Source organism: Chrysemys picta, chromosome 2 (assembly GCF_011386835.1).
Source record: "Chrysemys picta bellii isolate R12L10 chromosome 2, ASM1138683v2, whole genome shotgun sequence".
Taxonomy (NCBI): domain Eukaryota; kingdom Metazoa; phylum Chordata; order Testudines; family Emydidae; genus Chrysemys; species Chrysemys picta.
Window position 1 is genome coordinate 243,281,774 of NC_088792.1, and position 22,501 is coordinate 243,304,274.

General features: G+C 42.1%; 1 protein-coding gene across 4 annotated transcripts in view; it reads left to right on the plus strand.

Annotated features, from left to right (window-relative positions):
* Positions 1–62: 62 nt before the first annotated feature.
* Positions 63–22,501, plus strand: part of CPNE3 (copine 3) — a 61,653-nt gene continuing 39,214 nt past the window's right edge. The window contains exons 1-3 of one of the 4 annotated variants that reach the window (XM_065585858.1): positions 63–263; positions 662–757; positions 21,933–22,072. In XM_065585858.1, coding sequence (XP_065441930.1) covers positions 21,941–22,072 — 132 coding nt within the window. In that variant the 5' untranslated portion in view covers positions 63–263; positions 662–757; positions 21,933–21,940. Of the gene's footprint in view, positions 289–661; positions 758–5,911; positions 6,048–21,932; positions 22,073–22,501 lie in introns of all 4 variants that reach the window. The other 3 variants (XM_065585859.1, XM_024106242.3, XM_005299379.4) reach the window with 3 other exon arrangements.

Genomic DNA, 22,501 nt, shown 5'->3' on the forward strand with positions numbered 1-22,501 from the left:
AGGGGGAGGGGGGAATTGGGATCACGTGGCCTCAGCCGCCCCTGGACGAAACGAACATCCCCGTTCGAGAATTTCATGGCTGTCAGCGGGGGCGCCTCTCGCGCATGCGCTGTTGCGCCCGTTTGGGGGCGGAGCGGTAGACGGGCGTGCTCGGGGGCGGAGCGTAGGGTGGGGAGCCTGTGGGGGGCCGTGTTATTGCTTTGCTTTCTGGCTCCAGCCGCTTCCTTTCTTCGTCCCGGGGCTTGGGTCCTCAGCGCCGACAGGTGAGCGAGGCCGCGGCCGGTGGCGGTGAGTGAGGCTAGGGCAGTGGGCCGCTGTGGTCTGGCCATGGGGGTGGATAGAGGGAGCGCGGGCAGGGGCATGGCGGAGCGGGGGCGCTGGGGGTGCGGCGGTTGGGGCGGGGCCAGAGCGGGCAGTTGCCTGTAGCGGATGGATTGGGGGGAGCGGAGGAGGAGTCAGTTAAGTGGGCGGGGCAGTTGGAGAGTGGGGACGCAGGTGGTGTTGGGGTTAAGGGAGGGGAGGGGCGGGGCCTGCCCATTGCAAACCTGTCTGCTGGATCGGGATCTACTTGTGTAAGAAACGGAGTTAACTCCCTGCTTATGTTGCATCCGAAGATGTGGGCTGTAGACCATGAAAGCTTATGCTCTAATAAATTTGTTAGTCTCTAAGGTGCCACAAGTACTCCTGTTCTTTTTGCGGATACAGACTAACACGGCTGCTACTCTGAAACTTGAATCCTCAGTTAATCTGCCCCCAGGTAAACCATTTTCATACAACAGAACCTTGGCGCAACTGGATGTGTGTATTCACATGCTGCCTAATTGTGTTTATCAGTAATTCTGGGCAATTCTGGGCAAATTGGCCAGTTCTTCCTATGAAGCGTGGCATTAGTAATGCTTGAAGCAATGCTTTTGGGGATGCCCATAAATCAGGCAATTTCAACAGTAATACTAGAATCCTATGAATCTTGGATTTAGATAAGTAAGCCAACATATCTCCGTCTCTGTCACTCTCACCCCTTCCTGCACCCCAGCGCTTAGCTCCCCACCCAAACTCCTGCTGCTATTGGGGAAGAGGGGCACAGTGGACCAAGACTGCCCCAGCAGCAACCAGTGCGGTCACCGGTCACTGCAGAAGTCACATAGGTCCCGGAAAGTCACCGAATCTGTGACTTCTTTGACAAACTCGCAGCCTTAGTCATCACCAGTGCCCCAACATAAGAGCAGAGTTTAGTAGGCAGTCACCATGAAACCACAGGACAAACACCACACCTTGTAGGAGAAGTCTCCTTATTGGAAGCCCTCTTGATTAAGAACTCTTTGGGCTAGGCTCCAGCCATAATTTCTTCACTACCTTTTTTCTTAGGGTATTGAGGTTATCTTTTCTCTCTAGGACGGTCTGTGTTAAATTCCCAGACATAAGCTTAAGTCTGAAATCAAATTAAAATCCAGATTAAAAAACAAAACAAAAAACTCATTAACATAATAGAAACTGTAGAGCTAACATATCTAGTCTGAAATTGTAAGACTTCGTGTAAATTTGCCTTATTTTTAGTCACAATGAATTTTTTTAGTCACAATGAATAAAAAAGGTATCTTTTTCCATTTCTAAAAAGCATTTTCTTCTGTCTCTTCTGATTAGCCGTTTTGTCATTCAGAGCCCTCTCCCTTCAGCTGTTTCTCTTTGCAGTTCTAACTTACCTTTTGGGTACCCCTGTGCCTGACATCATACCACACTCCTTCACATATACCCCAAAGTGGTATTTCTCAGAGTCTGTTCCCAGATTCATTCCGGATTAGTTTGTCCTTCTGTCGTTCAACCTTTTTTTTTTATCCAAGTAGTTCTTTGAATTTGCAATCTCTTCATTTTCCACATGCCTTTCTATTGTCCGGGGAGGAACAGGGAGTTCTATTAGGATGCCTCTTGACTCCATTCTAATGTTTACTGTCCATGTCAAAAAGGTGCTAGCCTTGTGGCATGCTAACTGTCGGCTATTTCTCTTGAGTTTCCAAAAATGAGCTCATACAATAGATCCACACCGTCAAATATGATTGTGACAGACTGTACCTCATGCTTACCATTTTTATAAGACTATACTAAATATTGTACAAAGTATGCTTTGTGAGGTATCAATTAAACTCATAATCTACTGAACATTATTGTCCTGGTAAAATAGGTTTATCAGAATTGTATGTAAAGTTACAAGATTCTACTGTATAACATTGCTATAATATGCTCCAAGTTTAAGAAAAGCAGGCCCAAACCAGTTTTTCAGAGACAAAGACACTGGAGCTCCAGCCAGATATTGGCATAATCAGATTAACTATAATGGACCATCACCTAGGTAAGCACCCGTTCTTTAGCAGGAAGGTGGGTGTGAGCAAGAACTTTACATATTGACAGTGAAACAGCTGGGAGTTTCCGTGTAAATAGATTGACTGTTGCCCGAACCTCAGCTGGAGATAATCCTCCAACAGGGGAGAAGGGGATAAGAAGGAGAAACAATGGCCTTCAAATCACCTCTCTACCCCCATCTTTACTCACTGCAGCTATAGTGCTTGAAAGTTAAAGGAAGCATCATTGAACTGGTGAAGGGGTCCTGGCAGGGAGGCTTTTCATGAAGTACAGATTGCTATCAGCATATGATAAAAACCTTTGTTTTGAATCCATTTAGCTTGTTAAGTTAGGTGTTAGTTTTCATATCTTTTATTTTCTTTGTTACCAATTCTAACTTTACTTGTAGTCACTTAAAATCTTTATTTTTGCAACTGGTTTTATCTAAACCAGTATGTGTTTAGCTAGATGTGTCGGGGAACCTCCACTTGACATAAATTTGTGCATATCATTTTCCATTGATGAAATGGCCAGATACGATGTGTCTGCCTGAGTTCCCTTGTTTGTGTATCTTGAGAAGCATCTAGAAGGTCTATGTGGTGGGTTCATGAGGGGATGAGTTCCTAGAGTTTCTCTAGGTGTTGTTTCGGGAAGGATTTGATGATATCCTTAATTTCCTGGGAAAATTGTGGTATGGGGCTGTCTTTGAGTTCTTTATAGTAGGTGGTATTGGAGAGTTGTCAGTTGGCCTTGTTAATGTAGTTGTCACTGTTGAGGACTACTCTGGCATCCCCAGTCTGCTGGTTTAATCACTATCTGGTGGTTACATTTCAGGGACTGTATGGCTGTCCTCTCGGCAATGGGGAGATTATGATGAATGTGATTAAGGATTTCACAGTCAATTTTTTCCTGAAGCAATCAATGGAATCGAGTGTGGTTTCGTCTGCTATGTGGTGGTCAGTCAGATGATTTTTTTTTTCTTGTGATTGTCAGTGGAGATGTGGTAATTGAGAGGGGTTTTGTCATTAGAGGCAAATGTCCCTACAGACCAAGACACACCGACTCAACATGGCACCAGGCCCTACCAGAACAGCAGATGCAAAACCTGCAGGCGTATCTTCACTGCTCCAATAATCAACACTCCCCCACAACACACCTTTCAAGATCGATGGATCTTACACATGCCTATCACACCATGTGGTTGTGACATTATCTGATTACAGTACGACCATGCAAGTCATTGTTGCTACCACTGTTCTATAATTGCAACAAATCTTATACAAAGTGTGACTCATGGCCAGAAAGAGTTAAGCAGTTTGCCAGCTAACTGACCCAAACTCAACCTTTAGAGACATTTTGGTAGATAATGTTTGTGGTTTTGTGTGTTTACATGTGTCAAGGCTGCTTCCCCACTCTGAACTTTAGGGTACAAATGTGGGGGCCTGCATGAAAACTTCTAAGCTTAACTACCAGCTTAGATCTGGTCCGCTGCCACCATTCCCAAGTGGATTCCCTTCCCTGGGAAGCCTTGAGAAACACTTCACCAATTCCCTGGTGAATACAGATCCAAACCCCTTGGATCTTAAAACAAGGAGAAATTAATCAGGTTCTTAAAAAGAAGGCTATAATTAAAAGAAAAAAGGTAAAAATCCTCTCTGTAAAATCAGGATGGAAAAATAACTTTACAGGGTAATCAAACTTAAAGAGCTCAGAGGACCCCCTTCTAGCCTCAGGTTCAAAGTACAGCAAACAGAGATAAACACTCTAGTAAAAGGTACATTTACAAGGTGAGAAAACAAAGTAAAACTAACACGCTTTGCCTGGCTATTTACTTACAAGTTTGAAATAGGAGAGACTTGTTTAGAAAGATGTGGAGAACCTGGATTGATGTCTGGTCCCTCTCAGTAGCAAGAGCGAACAAACTCCCAATCAAAGAGCACAAACACAAGCCCTTCCCTCCTCCTCCCCCCGCAAGATTTGAAAGTATCTTGTCCCCTTATTGGTCCTTTGGGTCAGATGCCAGCCAGGTTACCTGAGCTTCTTAACCCTTTACAGGGAAAAGGATTTTGGAGTCTCTGGCCAGGAGGGATTTTATAGTACTGTACACAGGACAGCTGTTACCCTTCCCTTTATAGTTATGACAACATGTATATTGTTAGAGGTTAACAATGTAATCAAACAGTCCCTGGCCATGCTGTATTCTCTTAATTCAGAGATAGAAAGGAAATATTAACATTTAAATGAACTGTAAACATAGTATTCATCTCTCTTTGAAATGTATAGCAAATCACCTGTGAATGGTGGAAAAACAGCCAATTGCCTTGTGTTAATCTGCGTAGCTAATTATGGGTAATGCTTAGGAAATATCATAGAACATCAGAGTTGGAAGGGACCTCAGGAGGTCATCTAGTCCAACCCCCTGCTCAAAGCAGGACCAATTCCCAACTAAATCATCCCAGCCAGGGCTTTGTCAAGCCTGACCTTAAAAACCTCTAAGGAAGGAGATTCCACCACCTCCCTAGGTAACCCATTCCAGTGCTATACCACCCTCCTAGTGAAAAAGTTTTTCCTAATATCCAACCTAAATCTCCCCCACTGCAACTTGAGATCATTACTCCTTGTTCTGTCATCTGGTACCACAATGTCGTCTTCAGTCTCCATGATTGTTTGCCTAAGGACTCCAACCTGTCAAGAGAAGGCCTGGAATTGTATAAAAACCCTTTGGGTCCTGATCCTTTTTATCTCAGATCTGCTTGATGCTTCATGTAAGGGACACTTAAGTCATAAGGCTGAGATCTCCAGTCCTAATCTGGATCACCCTGAATATGAACATTGGACTATAACCTATGGACTAATTCTGAAGGAACTCTTTGTAACTACAAAGCTCACTATCTCTTCTATGAATCTGATCTCAGAACTGTACTCCTATCTGTATGTATATTGATCTCTTAACCAATACTCTCTTCTTTTTAAATAAGTTTTAGTTAATAAGAATTGGTTGTAAGTGTGTATTTGGGTAAGATCTGAAATATTCATTAACCTGGCAGGTAATGTGTCCGGTCCTTTGGGATTGGTAGAACTTTCTCATATGATGAATAAGATTTTCAGTAATCCTCATCATATTTGACTTGGGTGTCTGGGTGGGGCACAAGACTTATGAGGAGAGGCTGAGGGAACTGGGCTTGTTTAGTCTGCAGAAGAGAAGAGTGGGGGGGGGATTTGATAACAGCCTTCAACTATCTGAAGGGGGTTCCAAAGAGGATGGAGCTAAGCTGTTCTTAGTGGTGACAGATAGAACAAGGAGCAATGGTCTCAAGTTGCAGTGGGGGAGGTCTAGGTTGGATATTAGGAAACACTATTTCACTAGGAGGGTAGTAAGCACTGGAAAGGGTTTCCTAAGGAGGTGGTGGAATCTCTGTCCTTAGAGGTTTTTAAGGCCCAGAGTGACAAAGCCCTGGCCGGGATGATTTAGTTAGTGTTGGTCCTGTTTGGAGCAGGGGCTTGGACTAGATGACCTCCTGAGGTCTCTTCCAACCCTAATCTTGTATGATTCTATCTCCAGCTCACTTTCTTGCAGATATTCTCAATATTCAGTACCAGGGTCAAACCTTCACTGCTGAAGAAGTTGGCTAGGACGTGGACGTCCAACAATCATCCCTCCATAATGCCAACTATAATAAACTTCAGAGCTAAGGGTGAACCATTCAAGAAATGTATGTTTGCTGCTGATGTTTTAAAGAAAGTCACACCATTGAACTGGTGGATGTCACTTAAGCACTTGGATTCAGAGACTGTTGAAATGATAATCATCTCCCTTTTAACAGCACTAGCTTCTTCTGCTGGTGTAGAAAGAATATTTTCTTCCTTTGGACTAATTCATTCCAAATTGAGAAATTGTTTGCGACCTGAAAAAGCGGGAAAGCTTGTTTTTCTTTTCCAGATTATGAAGAAACAGGAAAATGAAGGTGAAGATGACTGATTTAGCTGCAGAAGCCAATATTTTCAGTTTCTCATGTTGACCTGGCTGACAGTCTATTAATTTTTGGGATTTTTAAAAAATATTTCATTTAACTATTTTAGTTAACAATTTTAACAAAAACAAACCTGATTTTAAAAAATAAATTTTTAACTAAATTCAAAAAATCATGTGCTTGTTTTGTTAAAATATTATATGTTTGCTGTTGAAGAAAAAAAATCCAGAATACATAACGTTGTTGTTTTAGTTAAATAAAACAATTGAAACGTCTGTCTGGTGGTCTCCTCCTAATACAGCATGGCAAGAAAATCCTCCAAATATTAATGATTAACCTGTTGAATTGGAGCTAGTTCACCTCCCAGTGACTTCATAAATATCTGCTTCAATTAACTTTGGTAAATGAAATAACCAAACAATCATTCATTTTCTGATATAGCTGTAAAACTAATCTGAAAAGTTTTCAAAATCACTTTAAAAATGTGTACCTTCTAAAAATGAAACCTACATCTATTTTTGAGTTGTGAAGAATATGTATTAAGGTTATAACAACCAACAAGAATGCACTTTGATGTAGAAATCCATGATTAAATAGTCTTCCTGACTAGTGATTTAAATCAAATCCACACTGTTTTATAGCGCCCTCCTTCTACCAGAACAGTTTTTGCTTATTTCTGAGCTCATGACCTGGAGTAATTCAGTCTGAACTCTTTCAAAGAATCCAGGGAAACTGTATCCCACATGGTTAGTTTTATTTTAAGCATTCTTAACAAAACAAATCAAAACCTCACAGACTCTTCCCTCAAAAGTCTGTGCAGGTCAAGTAGACCTTTTCCCAAGCCTGTCCCCCACACCAGTAACTTTAGCAGCCCAAAATTTTGTGGCTCTTACCTCAGAGTCACAACAATTAACGACTTCACACAAGTCTCCCTTTTGTCCATTTGGTCTCTAGAGTAATTCCTCTCTGCAGTAGCTCCAGTAGCAGTCCACTGAGAACACAGCCCACCACCCCCTAGCTCCTCCACTTTCTGGAGGGTGTTTCAGCCCTCCTCTGTTTTGTGCTGCTGGCTTCTGATCAACAGGAAATGGTATCCCCATGTAGTAGAACTTCAGAGTTATGAACACCAGAGTTACCAACTGACCAGTCAACCACACACCTCATTTTGAACCAGAAGCATGCAATCAGGCAGGAGAAGAGACACCCCCCCCCCCCCAAAAGTACCGTGTTAAATGTAAACTAAAAATAAAGGGAAAGCAGCATGTTTCTTCTGCATAGTAAAGTTTCAAAGCTTTATTAACTTAATATTCAGTTGTAAACATTTGCAAGAACAACCCTAACGTTTTGTTCAGAGCTACGAACATTTCAGAGTTACAAACAACCTCCATTCCTGAAGTGCTTGTAACTCTGAGGTTTTACTGTACCTTCATCATCTATGATCTATTTCAGAGTTTCTCAGTTTCCCCATCAGGACCCTTCTTTTGACTGTCCAGACACTTCTGACTCCCTTATTTTTTATGATTTAACAATTATCGTATGCCTGGGTGTTCCTGGCAGAGTCTGGTTAGAGGGAGATTCACTCATGTGCATGGCATCCTAAATTCCTGCTCTTTTTGTCCTCTGCTCTGATTGGTGCATTTATATTTTACAGGTTTCTTTTGCAATGCTGTGAATTACGTCTTCTGATCTAATAAAGATATATTATTATTACATTTATTTAAGCCTCAAATTAAAAATCAGTTCAGTTTTAATAGGTCTCATCCTTATGAAACTAGCTAAGTCCTGCCCTTATTTTAGACATATAATTTAAAATAACAGTACTCAAGATCAGTAATGACTGACAGACTGACATTATCCGGTAATATCCTGACGGAACCTTAGAGAATTTAACTTAAACCTTATTGAATATGAGTTAATATTTTTGGGTTCCATTGTTTTAAAAATGCAGTTGTGTATGTGGTGGTGGTACACTGTATGTACCTTCTCTGGTAGGGAGGAGGATGCTAATGTACTACTTCTGGTTATCAGCCCTTTGAAGCTACCCCCTGGAGAGCTATGCATATATACTAGTTCAAACTGGATTCTCCAGGGACGGACAGAGAGGGACAAAAAAAGATTTTTTGAAGCATCCAGCAAACAGACAGGAACCTTGGTCCACAGGCATCCACAATCCTTTGGTTAGGTTTGGAAGGTCTGGGCATACTGAAGCCCCATAAGATTGGGTGCTTGTTCTGAGCTGATGCTGAGATTAATTTGCAGCCACAAGGAATCCCCCTTGATGGGAATTTGAAGGACTGCTCCTGCCACAATCCATGTTTGGGTTGGGTGGTGCCTGGTAAGCTTATTAGCATATATGTAGGTTCTTTTTTTGTTCTGTTGTTTTCTCTGTAGTGCTTTTTTACCTTAAGAATAAAATAGGCATAGATTGAAAGATTTGTGTGGTATTGAAAGATCTGTTTGCTTCTCAAGTGTTGACAATCATTCTGTTTTCAGTCTCTGAAGAGAAAGCAGGCAGGTATGCTTGGGCAGCCTGTCTCTTCTGGGAATAACACAGGGAAGGCAGGGAAATACAGTGCAGTCTGGAAATACCCTGGTCAGAAGACGTGAGACACAGATATCCACCCAAGAAAGGCAACGAATGGGGAGCTGGAAGCCTGAGAGTGGATGCCTTTGTTGGACCAGTTAGAGGAAATATAGGTGCAATTCCCTTGAACTGTGATAATTACTTCATGGTACATTCCCAATTTGGTTCAATTTTCTACTTGACAAGCAAGCAAGCCTCTCTCTCTCTCTCGCCTGTACCTGCTGTATGACTATAGCTTTTACTTATGCTGAAAGACAAGCAAATGTTGACTTTACTGATTGATCAGTTACCACAGAGGTGGGCAAACTACGGCCCACGGGGGACCCTCCTACCCAGCCCCTGAGCTCCTGGCCCAGGAGGCTAGCACCTGGCCCCTCCCCTGCTATTCCCCCCTCCCCTGCAGTCTCAGCTCACTGCACTGCCGGCACAATGCTCTGGGCGGCGAGCTCTTGCCGGGCGGCGAGCTCTTGCCGGGCAGCGCAGCTGCAGAGCCGTGGCCTGACCCGGTGCTCTGTGCTGCGCGATGGCGTGGCTGGGTCCAGCCGGGCAGCACGGCAGCCTGTCCTGGTGGTCTGAGCGGTGCGGTTGTAGCACCGCCAGCCACCGGTGCTCCAGGCAGCGCAGTAAGTGAGCAGGGGGGTTGGATAGAGGGCAGGGGAGTTTGGGGTGGTCAGAGGGTGGGAACAGGGGGGTTGAATGGGGGCAAGGGTTCCGGGGGCAGGGAGGCAGTCAGGAAGGAGAGGCAGAGTTGGATGGGGCGGCGGGGGGGCAGTCGGGGCAGGGGTTCCAGGGGCGGTGAGGGAGAAGGGGTGGTTGGATGGGGCAGGGATCTCGGGGTGGGGGGCGTGGGCGACAGTCAGGAAGGAGAGGGGGAGTTGGATGGGGCGGCGGGGGCAGTCAGGCCAGGAGTTTTGGGGGTGGTTAGGGGACAAGGAAGGGTGGATGGGGCCGGGATCCCAGGGGGACCGTCGGGAGACAGGGAGCGGGGGAGGGGGGGCGGATAGGGGGAAGGGACCAGGCCATGCCTGCCTGTTTGGGGAGGCACAGTCTCCCCTAACCGGCCCTCCATACAATTTTGGAAACCCGATGTGGCTCTGAGACCAAAAAGTTTGCCTGCCCCTGAGTTACCACATAATGGTATATGACAGATCATAGTTATTTCCTTGTTTTAGGCCAGGTCTACACTACAAAGTTTTGTCAGCATAGCTATGTCAGTTAGAGTGTGGAGGGGGGAGAGGATCAGAATGCATTCCCTAAGGGCTTGTCTACATTACCCTCAGAATTGACGGGCAGCAATCAATCCAGTGGGGGGGTCGATTTATTGTGTCTAGACTAGACGCGATAAATCGACCGCCCAGTGCTCTCCCATCGACTCCGGTATTCCACCAGAGTGAGAGGCGCAGTTGACATGGGAGCGTCCACTGTCGACTCACCGCAGTGAAGACACCATGGTGAGTAGATCTAAGTACGTCGACTTCAGCTACGTTATTCACGTAGCTGAAGTTGCGTAGCTTAGATTGATTTTTCCCCTCCCATCCCCCTAGTGTAGACCAGACCTAACTGACATAGCTATGCTAACAAAAACCCCAGTGTAGACGTAACTATGCCAACAGAAGTGTGTCAGGAGGCGTCGTTACGCTAAAAGAAAAGCTCCTTCTGTTGGCTTACACAGCATCTGCACTAAGAGGATATGCTGGCAAAGTTATACTGGCAAAATATTTGTAATATAGACAAGGCCTTAGTGGGAAAGAAATGCAATATATTGGTAGTAACAGTTGGTAAATACTCATTTAAAAATGACCGCTTTCCTTCTGCACAGAACATTTGATTAAGTTTCTATTTTTAAAATGGAAATTCCTTTTAAAATGTTAAGTTAACCTCCTTCACACATATGTGCATAAATATCTGGGGAGTTCATTCTGGCAGTTTCAGAAACATTGATGAATGTTCAGCTAATAATTAAAGCCTGTTACAAAACAGGGTTACAATTTTGTTGGCGTATGGCAGTACTTCTTATTGTTCAATCTTCTCTTCTGCGTGTCTTTATTTTAAAAACAAACAAAAAACTCTTCCATTAGAGCCTGATCCCAAACCTGCTGAAGTCAGTGAGTCTTTCTATTTACATCAGTGAGAATTGGGTTGGAATCCTTCTAAACAGGGCTCTTGCTGTCTACAAAATTACATAGTATTTAATGTGCTGCAAGAACGAGCCTACACAATGATACATTAACTTGGTGGAGCTCTGATTTATTACTCTGGCGTGGAGAAATATCAACCAACTTGAGCAGGTTGTATAATAAATATGAATTCACAAATGCGTAGTAGACAGAAAGCAAAAAAACTTCATTAAATTTTATTCACAATGAACTATTTGGCGAGTTTTATTGATTGATTAGTTAGTTGCTAAGTTTATGGCTATGACAATGCAGTTGCTGTCTTGGAATTGCTGTTTATTCTTCTCTTGCAATCTGATTATTTTAAACCATCACTTTATAGGTGTTTTGAGGGGCAGGAATTTATTTGGTTTTTGTGTGTGTCAAGGCTGTATCCCCACTTTGAACTTTAGGGTACAAATGTAGGGGACTGCGTGAAAACTTCTAAGCTTAACTACCAGCTTAGCTCTGGTCCGCTGCCACCATCCCAAGGCTAATTTCCTTCCCTGGGTAGCCTTGAGAGACCTTCACCAATTCCCTGGTGAATACAGATCCAAACCCCTTGGATCTTAAAACATTGAGAAATTAACCATTCCCCTCCTTCCTCCCACCAACTCCTGGTGAATACAGTTCCAACCCCCCTGGGATCTAAAACAAGGAGAAATTAACCATTCCCTTCCTTCCTCTCACCAACTCCTGGTGAATCAAGATCCAAACCCCTTGGATCTTAAAACAAGGAAAAATCAATCAGGTTCTTAAAAAGAAGGCTTTTAATTAAAGAAAAAGGTAAAAATCATCTCTGTAAAATCAGTATGGAAAATAACTTTACAGGGTAATCAAACTTAAAGAGCTCAGAGGACTCCCCTCTAGTCTTGGGTTCAAAGTACAGCAAACAAAGATAAACACTCTAGTAAAAGGTACATTTACAAGTTGAGAAAACAAAGGAAAACTAACACGCCTTGCCTGGCTATTTACTTACAAGTTTAAAATAGGAGAGACTTGTTTAGAAAGATGTGGAGAACCTGGATTGATGTCTGGTCCCTCTCAGTCCCGAGAGCGAACGCACTCCCAAACAAAGAACACAAACAAAAACCTTTCTCCCCCCCACCAAGATTTGAAAGTATCTTGTCCCCTTATTGGTCCTTTAGGTCAGATGCCAGCCAGGTTACCTGAGCTTCTTAACCCTTTACAGGGAAAAGGATTTTGGAGTCTCTGGCCAGGAGGGATTTTATAGTACTGTACACAGGACAGCTGTTACCCTTCCCTTTATAGTTATGACAGTGTGTAAACAAAAAAGATGAGACTGAAGAAAAGCCAAGATTTTATAACTTTCAGAAAAATAAATCTTTCCATTACATCTGAATAAAATCATAAGGCACTCTTTGGAGATTCTTTTAAAGGTACTCATCTCATCGAGGTCACCCACCTCTCAGGTTTCTGGCCTCAAATCTGAAATCGCACTGTTCTCCCATTCTCAGGTCTGTGCTGGGTGGCAGTCCTGTGGTAATTGTGATTTGCCTCAGCAGGCCACCCATATGTGTAGTAGACTTCTGCCGTTTTGTTCCTTCTGAAAGCAATGACAACAGTTGATACAATGACCAAACTATCTCCTTTATGCAGAGTATCATTTATTTAGAACAAAAGCATTTAAAAAATCTTAGGAACAATAAACCAACCTATATGCTTGCCAGATAGCTACCTGTTTTTGACCTTGGGACCCTGGAATGACTAATTACCTATAGACTCTTCTGTCTCTGCCTGCTTTGATCCCTCTCAGAACTCATTGAGATTCTCTGGACTACCCCTGGTGACTCATCCCCCTTCTCAGTAATCCAGTCACTGTTAACTCAGTTGATCTCTAGCCTTCCGGCCTGGCTAAACAGCTGTGTCATTTCAGGAGCCTAGAAGTTGTGTGCTTGTGTTTTTATCTGGGAAATCATTGTCTCCTTATATAGACCCTACTCTATTTGAGCACTATTAGGTGTATAAATAAATATTTCACTAGCCCTGTGTACAATACTTTCCCTCACTGACTATTCACTTACAGGGCTCATAGACATGTAGGTGATATGTAATAATTTTATCGCAAGACAGTTCTTGGAAATTCTTTTAAAGTTTCCAGAAATGTTCACAAGTCTTAACCAATGTTAATGGAATTTTAATGGAAACCATCAGGGTAGGCAGCTCAAATTAGTGATTCAAAACAAAATCTTTTTATTTTTCCCCATTAATGCTTTTTTTTGGAAAGTGGATTTAGTGCAATCAAAAGGTGACAGAAATCTCTGAAGTGCTCTCTCCACAGTAAAGGCACTAATTGACTAGCATCTTTTCCACTCTGTAAAGGCATATTGACAGTATCCACAGCTGTTATTCTGGCACTCTTCAACAGCAATAATAGACTAGATGGAAATCTCAGAATCAATACTCTCTAAGGCATCTAGAGGTATTTTTTTATTAAAAGTTGCTAACAGCTTTTTTTAACATAACTGGAACCTGCGGATTTCAAAAATGGCTATTACCAAGCTGCATTTTGACATTTAGACCCTCAAATTTGCAAAGAAATATGGCTGCCAAAATTCACCAGAAATGTTTGTTATACCAGCAGTGTGTGTATGAACTTGTCAGCAAAATCAAACTGTTTAGCATAATTCTTTTTCAGTCTATTCAGAACAGAAATGAGAAGGCATATACCATGGCGTTAACACCTCTTGCACCCTAATAGTCAACTGGCTATTGCATATAGTCATGCATATATCCTAATATTAGGAATAATTTAATCATAACACAAGTTATATTGTAATATGTGAAATCATTCTTGCATGTTTACTATGTTTTATAGTACATAATGCTTTGTAGTTAGAGCAGAATTAGCATAGGATAGTAATTTTTTACAGTTAGAGCAACAGTAGTTTAGATGAGGTGGTAGTTTATGACACTCATTGGTTAGCTGTAGGTAAATCATGAAACCAGTAGTAAGTGTCAAGAGATCCACCCAGTTTCCTGCAATCTCTGCATTATTTGCCAAGAATCAATTAAAGGTGTGTGTGTGTGAAGCAGGTGAACAAAGATTACATAAAACAGGGCAGGCAACAACCATTAGAAATAGTCTGCAAGATATCAAAGTTAGAGGCCATTGACAAAATTCAGTTCATCTTTCTTTCAGAACAGACAGTATCAGTTGTGTGGCATAGACGTTGCTTTTCCTGTTACATAGACACAGGTAAAATTCAGAGGATATGGAAAGCAAGAGCATTTGCAACTGATATATCATGTGTGGCAAGCTATAGTGATTTCAGTGAAGACACCAGTGGCCATAATACAAGACAGTCCAGTTCTGTGACACCTATAGGCTTGAGATGCTGCATGTTTTGTCAAGAAGTGCACTCTAAACCAAGACTCACCTGTTACTACATTCGAGATGAGTGAATGGATAATGAAACTAGCTGTATTTGACCACAAAATGAATGTTCGTTAAGTTGGAGTAAATGACCTCATAGCTGCTGAAGGCAAGTCCCACCTACCTAGTTACATCCCATTTATAAGGTCTGTCTGTGATGGAAAACGAGAGAATGCACTGAAATTACTGACACAGCCTTGCTTTGGTTTCAAACTGAGCTTCAGCGTATAGTCAGTCACTGCCATGTTTTGGAGCTAGTTGATGATTGGCATTGTTACTGTAATCTTGGAAAGGAAACTGACATTGAAATTCTACCCTCCTATATCAGTTGTAGAGCTTCATTCAAGGAAAAACTCAAGCTGATATTGGGGTTTTATTTCAGTTCATTTCATTGCCTGAATGGTCTCCTGCTGAGAGACAACCACTCTTCATTCCAGCCAAGTATAAATAATATATCCATCTCACAAATGATGTATTCTTTTCAAGGTGATGATAGCCATTCCCATTTACTATCCACAAGAGGAAATATTTCTGTCACTGGTGTGTGTTGCATTGAAAATTTGAGGAGATACTTTGTCACACTCTGGTCACAAAGTTTTCAGTGTCAGAATGATGCAACTCCTTGCATTCCACATAGCCTGTACATGTTCCTGCACCTGCTGTATGAAGGCCAATCTCTTGAGGGTATTCTGATGACACTTTTGAGAAACAAGAATCAGTGAAATTCAAGGTGCGTAGTATAGCTCAAGATGTTGTATATGGTGGAAAGAAATGGACACAGAACCATATTTGTCTTGCAACAAGGTCAAGACAATTTGTTAATCTTATCCATCAATCTGCCCACTGTATTAGTTAAGAAGCAATCCAGAAGATGGATACAGCCTTAGTATAGAAAACCCTCCAAGCTAGATGCTGAGAATGTTGTTGCTGGTCCTTCCAATATGGTTCCAATACAGCTGACAATGTTGACCTAAATTATGCTTCTCTGGATGGCAACAACAACAAAATTCCATGCAACCCACATTGCTGCTTGGCAAAGAGGGCCAAGCCTCTAATCTGATCTTGAATGATCTAAGCCCTCAAACAGCACACTTAGTGTTCCTGATGCAATTGATGTGATCATAGCAGCCAATATAAGAAATGGTGAAGCTAAACCAGTATTGACTGACTGTGTTTGCAAAGAGAGGTACTCTGAATCTGAAGAAAACTGCAAAGCTGCAGTGCAGGAAAGAGTTTCTAATAGGGCCTTTATCTTTAAACATCAAACAGAGGAGAATGCAAAGTGTGGATGGACACACTTCAACCAGTTGCATATTGTTTATGATAACAGAACCAGGAATAACTACCATTGGATACTTGCCAATTATTCAAGACCTTGCCCATAAACTAGGCACCCTCAGTATGGTTGTATGGAGATGCAAACATGTCAGTGTTCGGGCAGCAGTACGTGATTCTAATTATTGTTGAAGCTCTCTACTGTAAACTGGTGGTAGTAAAATGGGACACACCAGAGAGTGACTTATTCCATGATTAGGCAGCCTCCATATCTTTCAGAAACTTAGACCAGCACACACAGGCTCCAAAGCTAGCAGGTTCCTGGATTGAAAGTTGAGATTTTGGAACTAACTCAACAGAACAAGCTATGAATGGCAAGTCATATGTCAGAGCGATGCTGGTCCACAAAATGACATTTCAAGTATTGTGGTGCCTATTTCATCCACAACTCTTGGACTTAATAGCAATGCATGATCAAGAGATTAAAGGAGATGTTGTTAAAGCATATCAGTCACATTCTTATGGTAAGCTCTTGTCAGTTCGTACTTCACAAAGATTTCAAAATCTCACCTCCACATTTGTGACTAGCAAAGGTGAAGGTAGTGTGAACTTCAGGTTGTGGTGGTAGTACGTGGCCATACTGCTCATGTTCAGCAGTGCCCAGAGGGAAGGAAATTGGGAGCTGCCTCTCTTCACCCTCAGATGAATACTACTTGTGATATGACCACACAAAATATGCAAGATAGGGTACCACCTACGTCACAGAAATGCATCAACTTCCATCTCAAGTGCTCCAGGTTCCCTTGCTGGAACTTCTTGTCAAGAGATCATGACAGAAGGTCAACCAAATGATCTCTGATCAGAGCCAAAAAAGAGAGGTGGAATTGTAGGCATCACCAAGACCTACTCAGCCCTCACTTTCCAGTGATACCATCTGTTTCTAACACAGCTTGGATGGAATGACCTGGAGAAGGTGAAAAGTACAGAAGCATTTTCTTGGAAGATGTATGGTCCACAACACAGGCAAAGAAGCATGCACCATTTTGTTCACATACTTGTGGTCATAAGAAACACTACCCCTCACCAAGTAATGCTTTTTTCTTCCACATGCGCAGAGCTTGCTACCAGGCACTAGTTTGGAGACAAACCCACTGCCCAAATCCAATAGTTTCTCCTCCAAATACAATGGGCTGGAAACAGGAGGACAGAGATCTGGTGCCTCGGTTCATGTCATTGCCACCAGTATCCACAGATTGCATGGAGGCAATACTCTGTGGCTGCACAACAGGGCGCAGAAGTCAGCGAAGTGAAGGAAAGCATGAGTTTGTACAGGCACGTGCAGATATAGAGAACTGACACCACCTTGTTCCAGTGTACCTGATACTTAGTGATTCTTCTTAGTGTGCCTCAGGTGGGCACATGACCAGGATTCATCATCAAATTTGGTCCACTGGTTGGATTATTAGCTTCCCTTGCTCAGGCCAGGTACTGACTGGGAGTGCAAAGTGAATGCTGAACTGCAGTGTTATCAAATAAGTAGATGTGCCAAAATGACCTAATAAGATGTTGATTCAATTTGCCACCATATACCAAAGCTTGAAAAAGTACATGAACTTTTGTGTGTTTTAAGATATGTACTTAATGTTTAGTCAGGAAAATGGTGGGGAGGGATAGCTCAGTGCTTTGAGCATTGGCCTGCTAAACCCAGGGTTGTGAGTTCAATCCTTGAGGGGGCCACTTAGGGATCTGGGGCAAAATCAGTATTTGGTCCTGCTAGTGAAGGCAGGGGGCTGGACTCGAAGACCTTTCAAGGTCCCTTCCAGCTCTAGGAGATAGGATATCTCTAACAATTTAAGTTTAATTTAATATTTTCACTTGTTTTAGAAACAGACGTTTTCTGATTGTGTTGTATTTCTGATAGTTAAATCAGCTTGTGTACTTCTGTTTCAAGGTGCTATTGTGCAAGTTAAGAGCTATGTGAACATGATGTCATGGTTGTAGAACATTAAAATATTTCTAGTACCTCTTGCAAATAAGAAACTGAAGTTCAATAACTTTATGAAAAGGCTGTGCGTGTTGTTTGATCACCTTTATTGCATCTTATAGCTCATGAAGATCCAACGGAAGTATGTTAATCCTAAACAAGGAAAATAAAGATCTACACACTAGCTATTGCCATGTGTTACTTTGTTCTTGTTGTAAAGGCCTTCATACACAACATACAGCTTGGCAATAACCATATTTGGATTCAGCACACCCTAATTATCTTAGACTTGTTACCAACTTTTAGCAAGAAAATACTTTTTTGTAGTTAACTCTTCCGAAAACCCAGCTGGTGTATAGGGTCACGCCAGGGGTGTGTTCATTCAGTCCTTGGCCTCTTATCTGAAACTTCAACAAGGGTATCAATTGGTATCACTTTCGGTGATTTGAGACTTGGGTTTTTTGCTAAAACCGGGGATGGAGGGAGACTATTGACTGACTTCATCAAGGTAGGCAGATACTGAACAGTAACCAATTGGGAGAAAGATCGGGGGCATCACTCAAAATACAATCTTTGCCTATCCCAACCTACTCCACAACTTTCTTCTCCCTCCACGTGTATGTTTCTCAAGGTCACTAATAAATGCTGACTACATCTTTCAGTGGATGTGGGAAGGGAAAGCGAATTGCCACTCAAATGTGCTCATTTACTTTTCTCCCCTCTCTATCAGCAAGGTAGCCATTTTTAAAAAAGAGACTGACATGCACTCACGAAAGGAACCGTGAATAGATGTGTTCTGTTTCTTAAATTTTACTTTTAATATTTACTGCGGCCTGGTCCATGTGTGGATTATATCACAATTCAAGACCTATGATGTAGCAGTTTTTTTTTTTTAAATATTGAAAAATATCATTGACCAAATATCACTGAGTTATTGTCTGCTAAAATTTAAAAGTAAACTTAAATTAGAAGTCATGCTTCTTTAGAAGCTTTAAAGAATCAAGGATTCTCCAGTTCCTCTCCTCAGTTGTGCTAAGTGTTCCTATTAAACTATAGCCTGAAGAGTTCAGATATCAGAAAACATGGAAACCAGAGTGTTTAAGCTGTTGAAGGCCTGGAAGAAATGACTTTAACATCTAATTTTGAGGAAATCTAAAGTCATTCCTACTGTGCTGGATCTAACTTGGCTATGTACAGCTGCACTATAAATAGAGTACTGGATCATTAAACAGCAAAAGAAAAGATCAACCTGGTGTCATTATGGCCAAATATGCTGATGGGTTAGGTTTTTCAAGTAAAATAAGAAACCTGTTTCTTAACACTTCATAGTGATATTTAATGATTAAATCTTCAAACCATTGTATGAACATTCACCAGTTAATCTTTCCAACGTCCCTGGGAGGTAGGTGACTTATTATCCACATTTCACATTTGGGACACTGAGTGGAAGAGGTTAAGGGACCGGGTCAGGCCACAGAAGGTGTTCATGCAAAGAGCTAGGATTCAAATTTAGGAGCCCCATGCTCAGATAAATGTTAGTTTTTACGTGCAGTTCTGTTTTGACTGGCACAGTTTGAACTCCTGGTTTTTGTTGCCTGGGACAAGAAGTGCTCTTGTCTGAAATGTAGTTGGAGACCAAGTATTGCATTCACAATGATTCACTGCTATTCTTTTTTCTACTAAAGTTGCTGTGCAGAGGGCACCTCTTTTTCCTCTTCTGCTGCATTTAGCTGCTCTGTTCCCAGAATTAGGCCGCATCATTGTAATGTAAGCAGTGTAGCTGCTCTTTGTCACCAGGAGAGAGCTCTCCAGACAACATAATAAAACCAGCCCCAAATGAGGGGCCATAGCTTCATCGCCGAGAGAGTGTCTCCCGCCGACGAAGCACTGTGCATTTTGTCATTAAAAGTTTTAACGACATAAGTGCAGTGTAGACATAGCCTTAGCTGTATAGTAGGGGAGGCAGTGGAGCCTGGAAGGCCGAAGAGGGGAGGCAGACAAGTTTCAGTTGTTCATATGGGAAAGGGATTGTCAGGTAAGAGAGGAGGCAGAAGAACTGTGGTGTGAGAATCAAAAACTGCTTGGGGGGGAATTGGTTGTGCTTTTAGGTACTCTGGCATGCTAATGTGTTGAGCATTAACTGGGCCTCAGATCCTGCTGGTGCTCACTAAAGTTTCCCTAATGTGCTTTAATGTAGTATTGTTTCAAACAGCACTATGTTAAAGCACACCAGCAGAGCAATTAGTGCAGAGAAAGTTAGTGCACTTTAGAAGTCACACCCATGTAGTGTGCGTTGCCCCACCCTGTAGGGGCCTCTTCTGGGAAACTGAAACAGGGCTATCAAGGAATTATGAGCCATGAATAGCCCTATCATGATGGAACAATGGGTGCTTAGGCTCATTGTTGGAGAATGGAAAACCCCAACAAAAGGAAGAATCAGAAAAAAACTTTCAGACTGCTTTACTAGGAGGAGGCCATTCCACCACAGAAACACAAGACTCAGCTGAAGGAACTGGGCCACAGAAGAGCCTTGCCGTCTCCCTAAAGAAAAGTCCTACAAATAGTGGAAACTAGGTCAAATTACAAAGGATGAATATAAACAAATAACACAGTATGTAGGGACAAAATCAGAAAGGCCAAGGCACAAAACGAGATCAAACTAGCTAGCGACGTTAAGGGTAACAAGAAAACATTCTACAAATACATTAGAAGCAAAAGGAAGACCAAGGACAGGGTAGGACCATTAATGGTCGGGGGGGTGGGAGGGAATAAAAATGGAAAATGTGGAAATGGCAGAAGTGCTTAATGACTTCTTTGTTTCGGTTTTCACCAAGATTGGTGGTGATTGGACGTCTAACAGTGAATGTCAGTAAAAATGAGGTAGGCTCAGAGGCTAAAATAGGAAAAGAACAAGTTAAAAATTACTTAGACAAATTAGAGGTCTTCAAGTCACCAGGGCCTGATGAAATGCAAGGAGCTGACCGAGGAGATATCTGAGCCATTAGCAATGATCTTTGAACAGTCATGGAAAACTGGAGAGATTCCAGAAATCTGACTGGAAAAGGGAAAACTTTAACTGTTAGGTGGTATAAACTGAAGTACCCAGGAGAGTGAAGTTCTGGGAAGAGTGTGCGTGGGCTTCTAAAAGAATTTGGTGGTTCAGCAGATAGCTGAGGGTAGTTTGATTGCAGGGTCCAACTTCCCAAGGAGTTGTGCCAGATGGGAATGCTTGAGAGGGCAGAAATAGAAACACTGGAAACATGCAGTTGGTTTGGAAGCACATGGGATCCAAAATTTGGGGCCCAAATCAGCAGACGGTCCAAGTGGGGATTCAGCCAGGGCTGTAACAAATGTATTACCAAAGCTAAGCTACAGTTAATATTAAACTAAAAATAAAACATAACTGAGTAGGAGCTGTAACTGTAGTCCAGGAACCAGATGGTGATGAACTGCTTGCACAGCACTTCTTGCTAGTGGGCCTCCTTCGGGTCCAAGGAAAGACTTGGGATGCTTTAGAGGATGTCCAAGAAAGTTTACAGTAGGCACTTAAGGGATAATATGCTCCCAACTGAAGTTTTCCTTCGCCTCACCCTCGTAATTAGAGGTTGGCTTTAGCCCAGGATTTTATATAAATGTCCAATTCCTTTTTAAATCCTACTAAGTTCTTGGTTTCAATATCCTGTTGCAGTGAGGTGCATAGTACATATGCATTGTGTGTGGGGTGTGGGAATTAATTTCAGCTCTGAATTTGCCAATTTTTCATTTCATTGCGTTTTAATTAGTTTTTGTATTCTGTGACAGTGAAGACCTTCATATGAGTGTTTTGCAGCTTAATTAGTTTATGTTTATTAAGTGCTTTAAGAACGCAGGGTGAAAGGTGTGCCAGAAGTACCTTATTTAATTGATGTAGTTTTCTAGTGCTATTTCCAGTTTCTTAATTTGGTACCCAAATGGTTTGAGAAGCCTGACTCTTTCATCGTATATACAAATTTTTGTGTGTTAATGATTGGAATGAAGTTTTTTATTTAAACGAAGCTAGAAGTTCGTTACACTGGCACATGTCCTTATATTGTAACTTGTCCAGGTAGCACTTAGAGCTCCAAATCTTGCTCTTGAGAGGCACATACTATGCCCACTTCCTGATGCTTTTAGGTTGCACCTGTTTATTTTTGGAGTCTATATATTATTATTTATATATTTATTTTTAATATTTAGTTCTTCTGCTTATTTCCAGATTAGCAGATGGCGGCACAATGTGTAACAAAGGTGGAGCTGACCATCTCCTGCAACAATCTCCTGGATAAAGATGTTGGTTCAAAGTCAGACCCTCTGTGTGTACTTCTCCATAATACAAGTGGGCAGCAATGGTATGAGGTAGAGTATTACGCTTTTTCCTAGAATATTCTTAAAGTACAGTCTGGCTGAATATTTCTAACAATGAAAATAGTGAGGTACTAGAGTTACTTTCAATAGTTCTTATGACTTACCACCTCTACTAGATGCTTCAGCCCAGAGAGTGAGTGTGTGTGTGTGTGTGTGTGTGTGTGTGTATCCATCACAGACGTGTAACCTGCTATGGAGCTGCACCGTGCGAGTATTAATTTTGTTTTATCTAAGCTCTTATAATATCTGAGGCTATGGCTACACTACATCTTAAGTTGGTATAAGTTATGTTGCTCAGGTGTGAATAAGCCACCCCCTGAGCAACATAAGTTTCACCTACCTAAGCACCGGTGTGGACAGCGCTATGTCAGCAGAAGAGCTTCTCCTGCCAACATAGCTACCATTGCTTGTGGGGGCTGA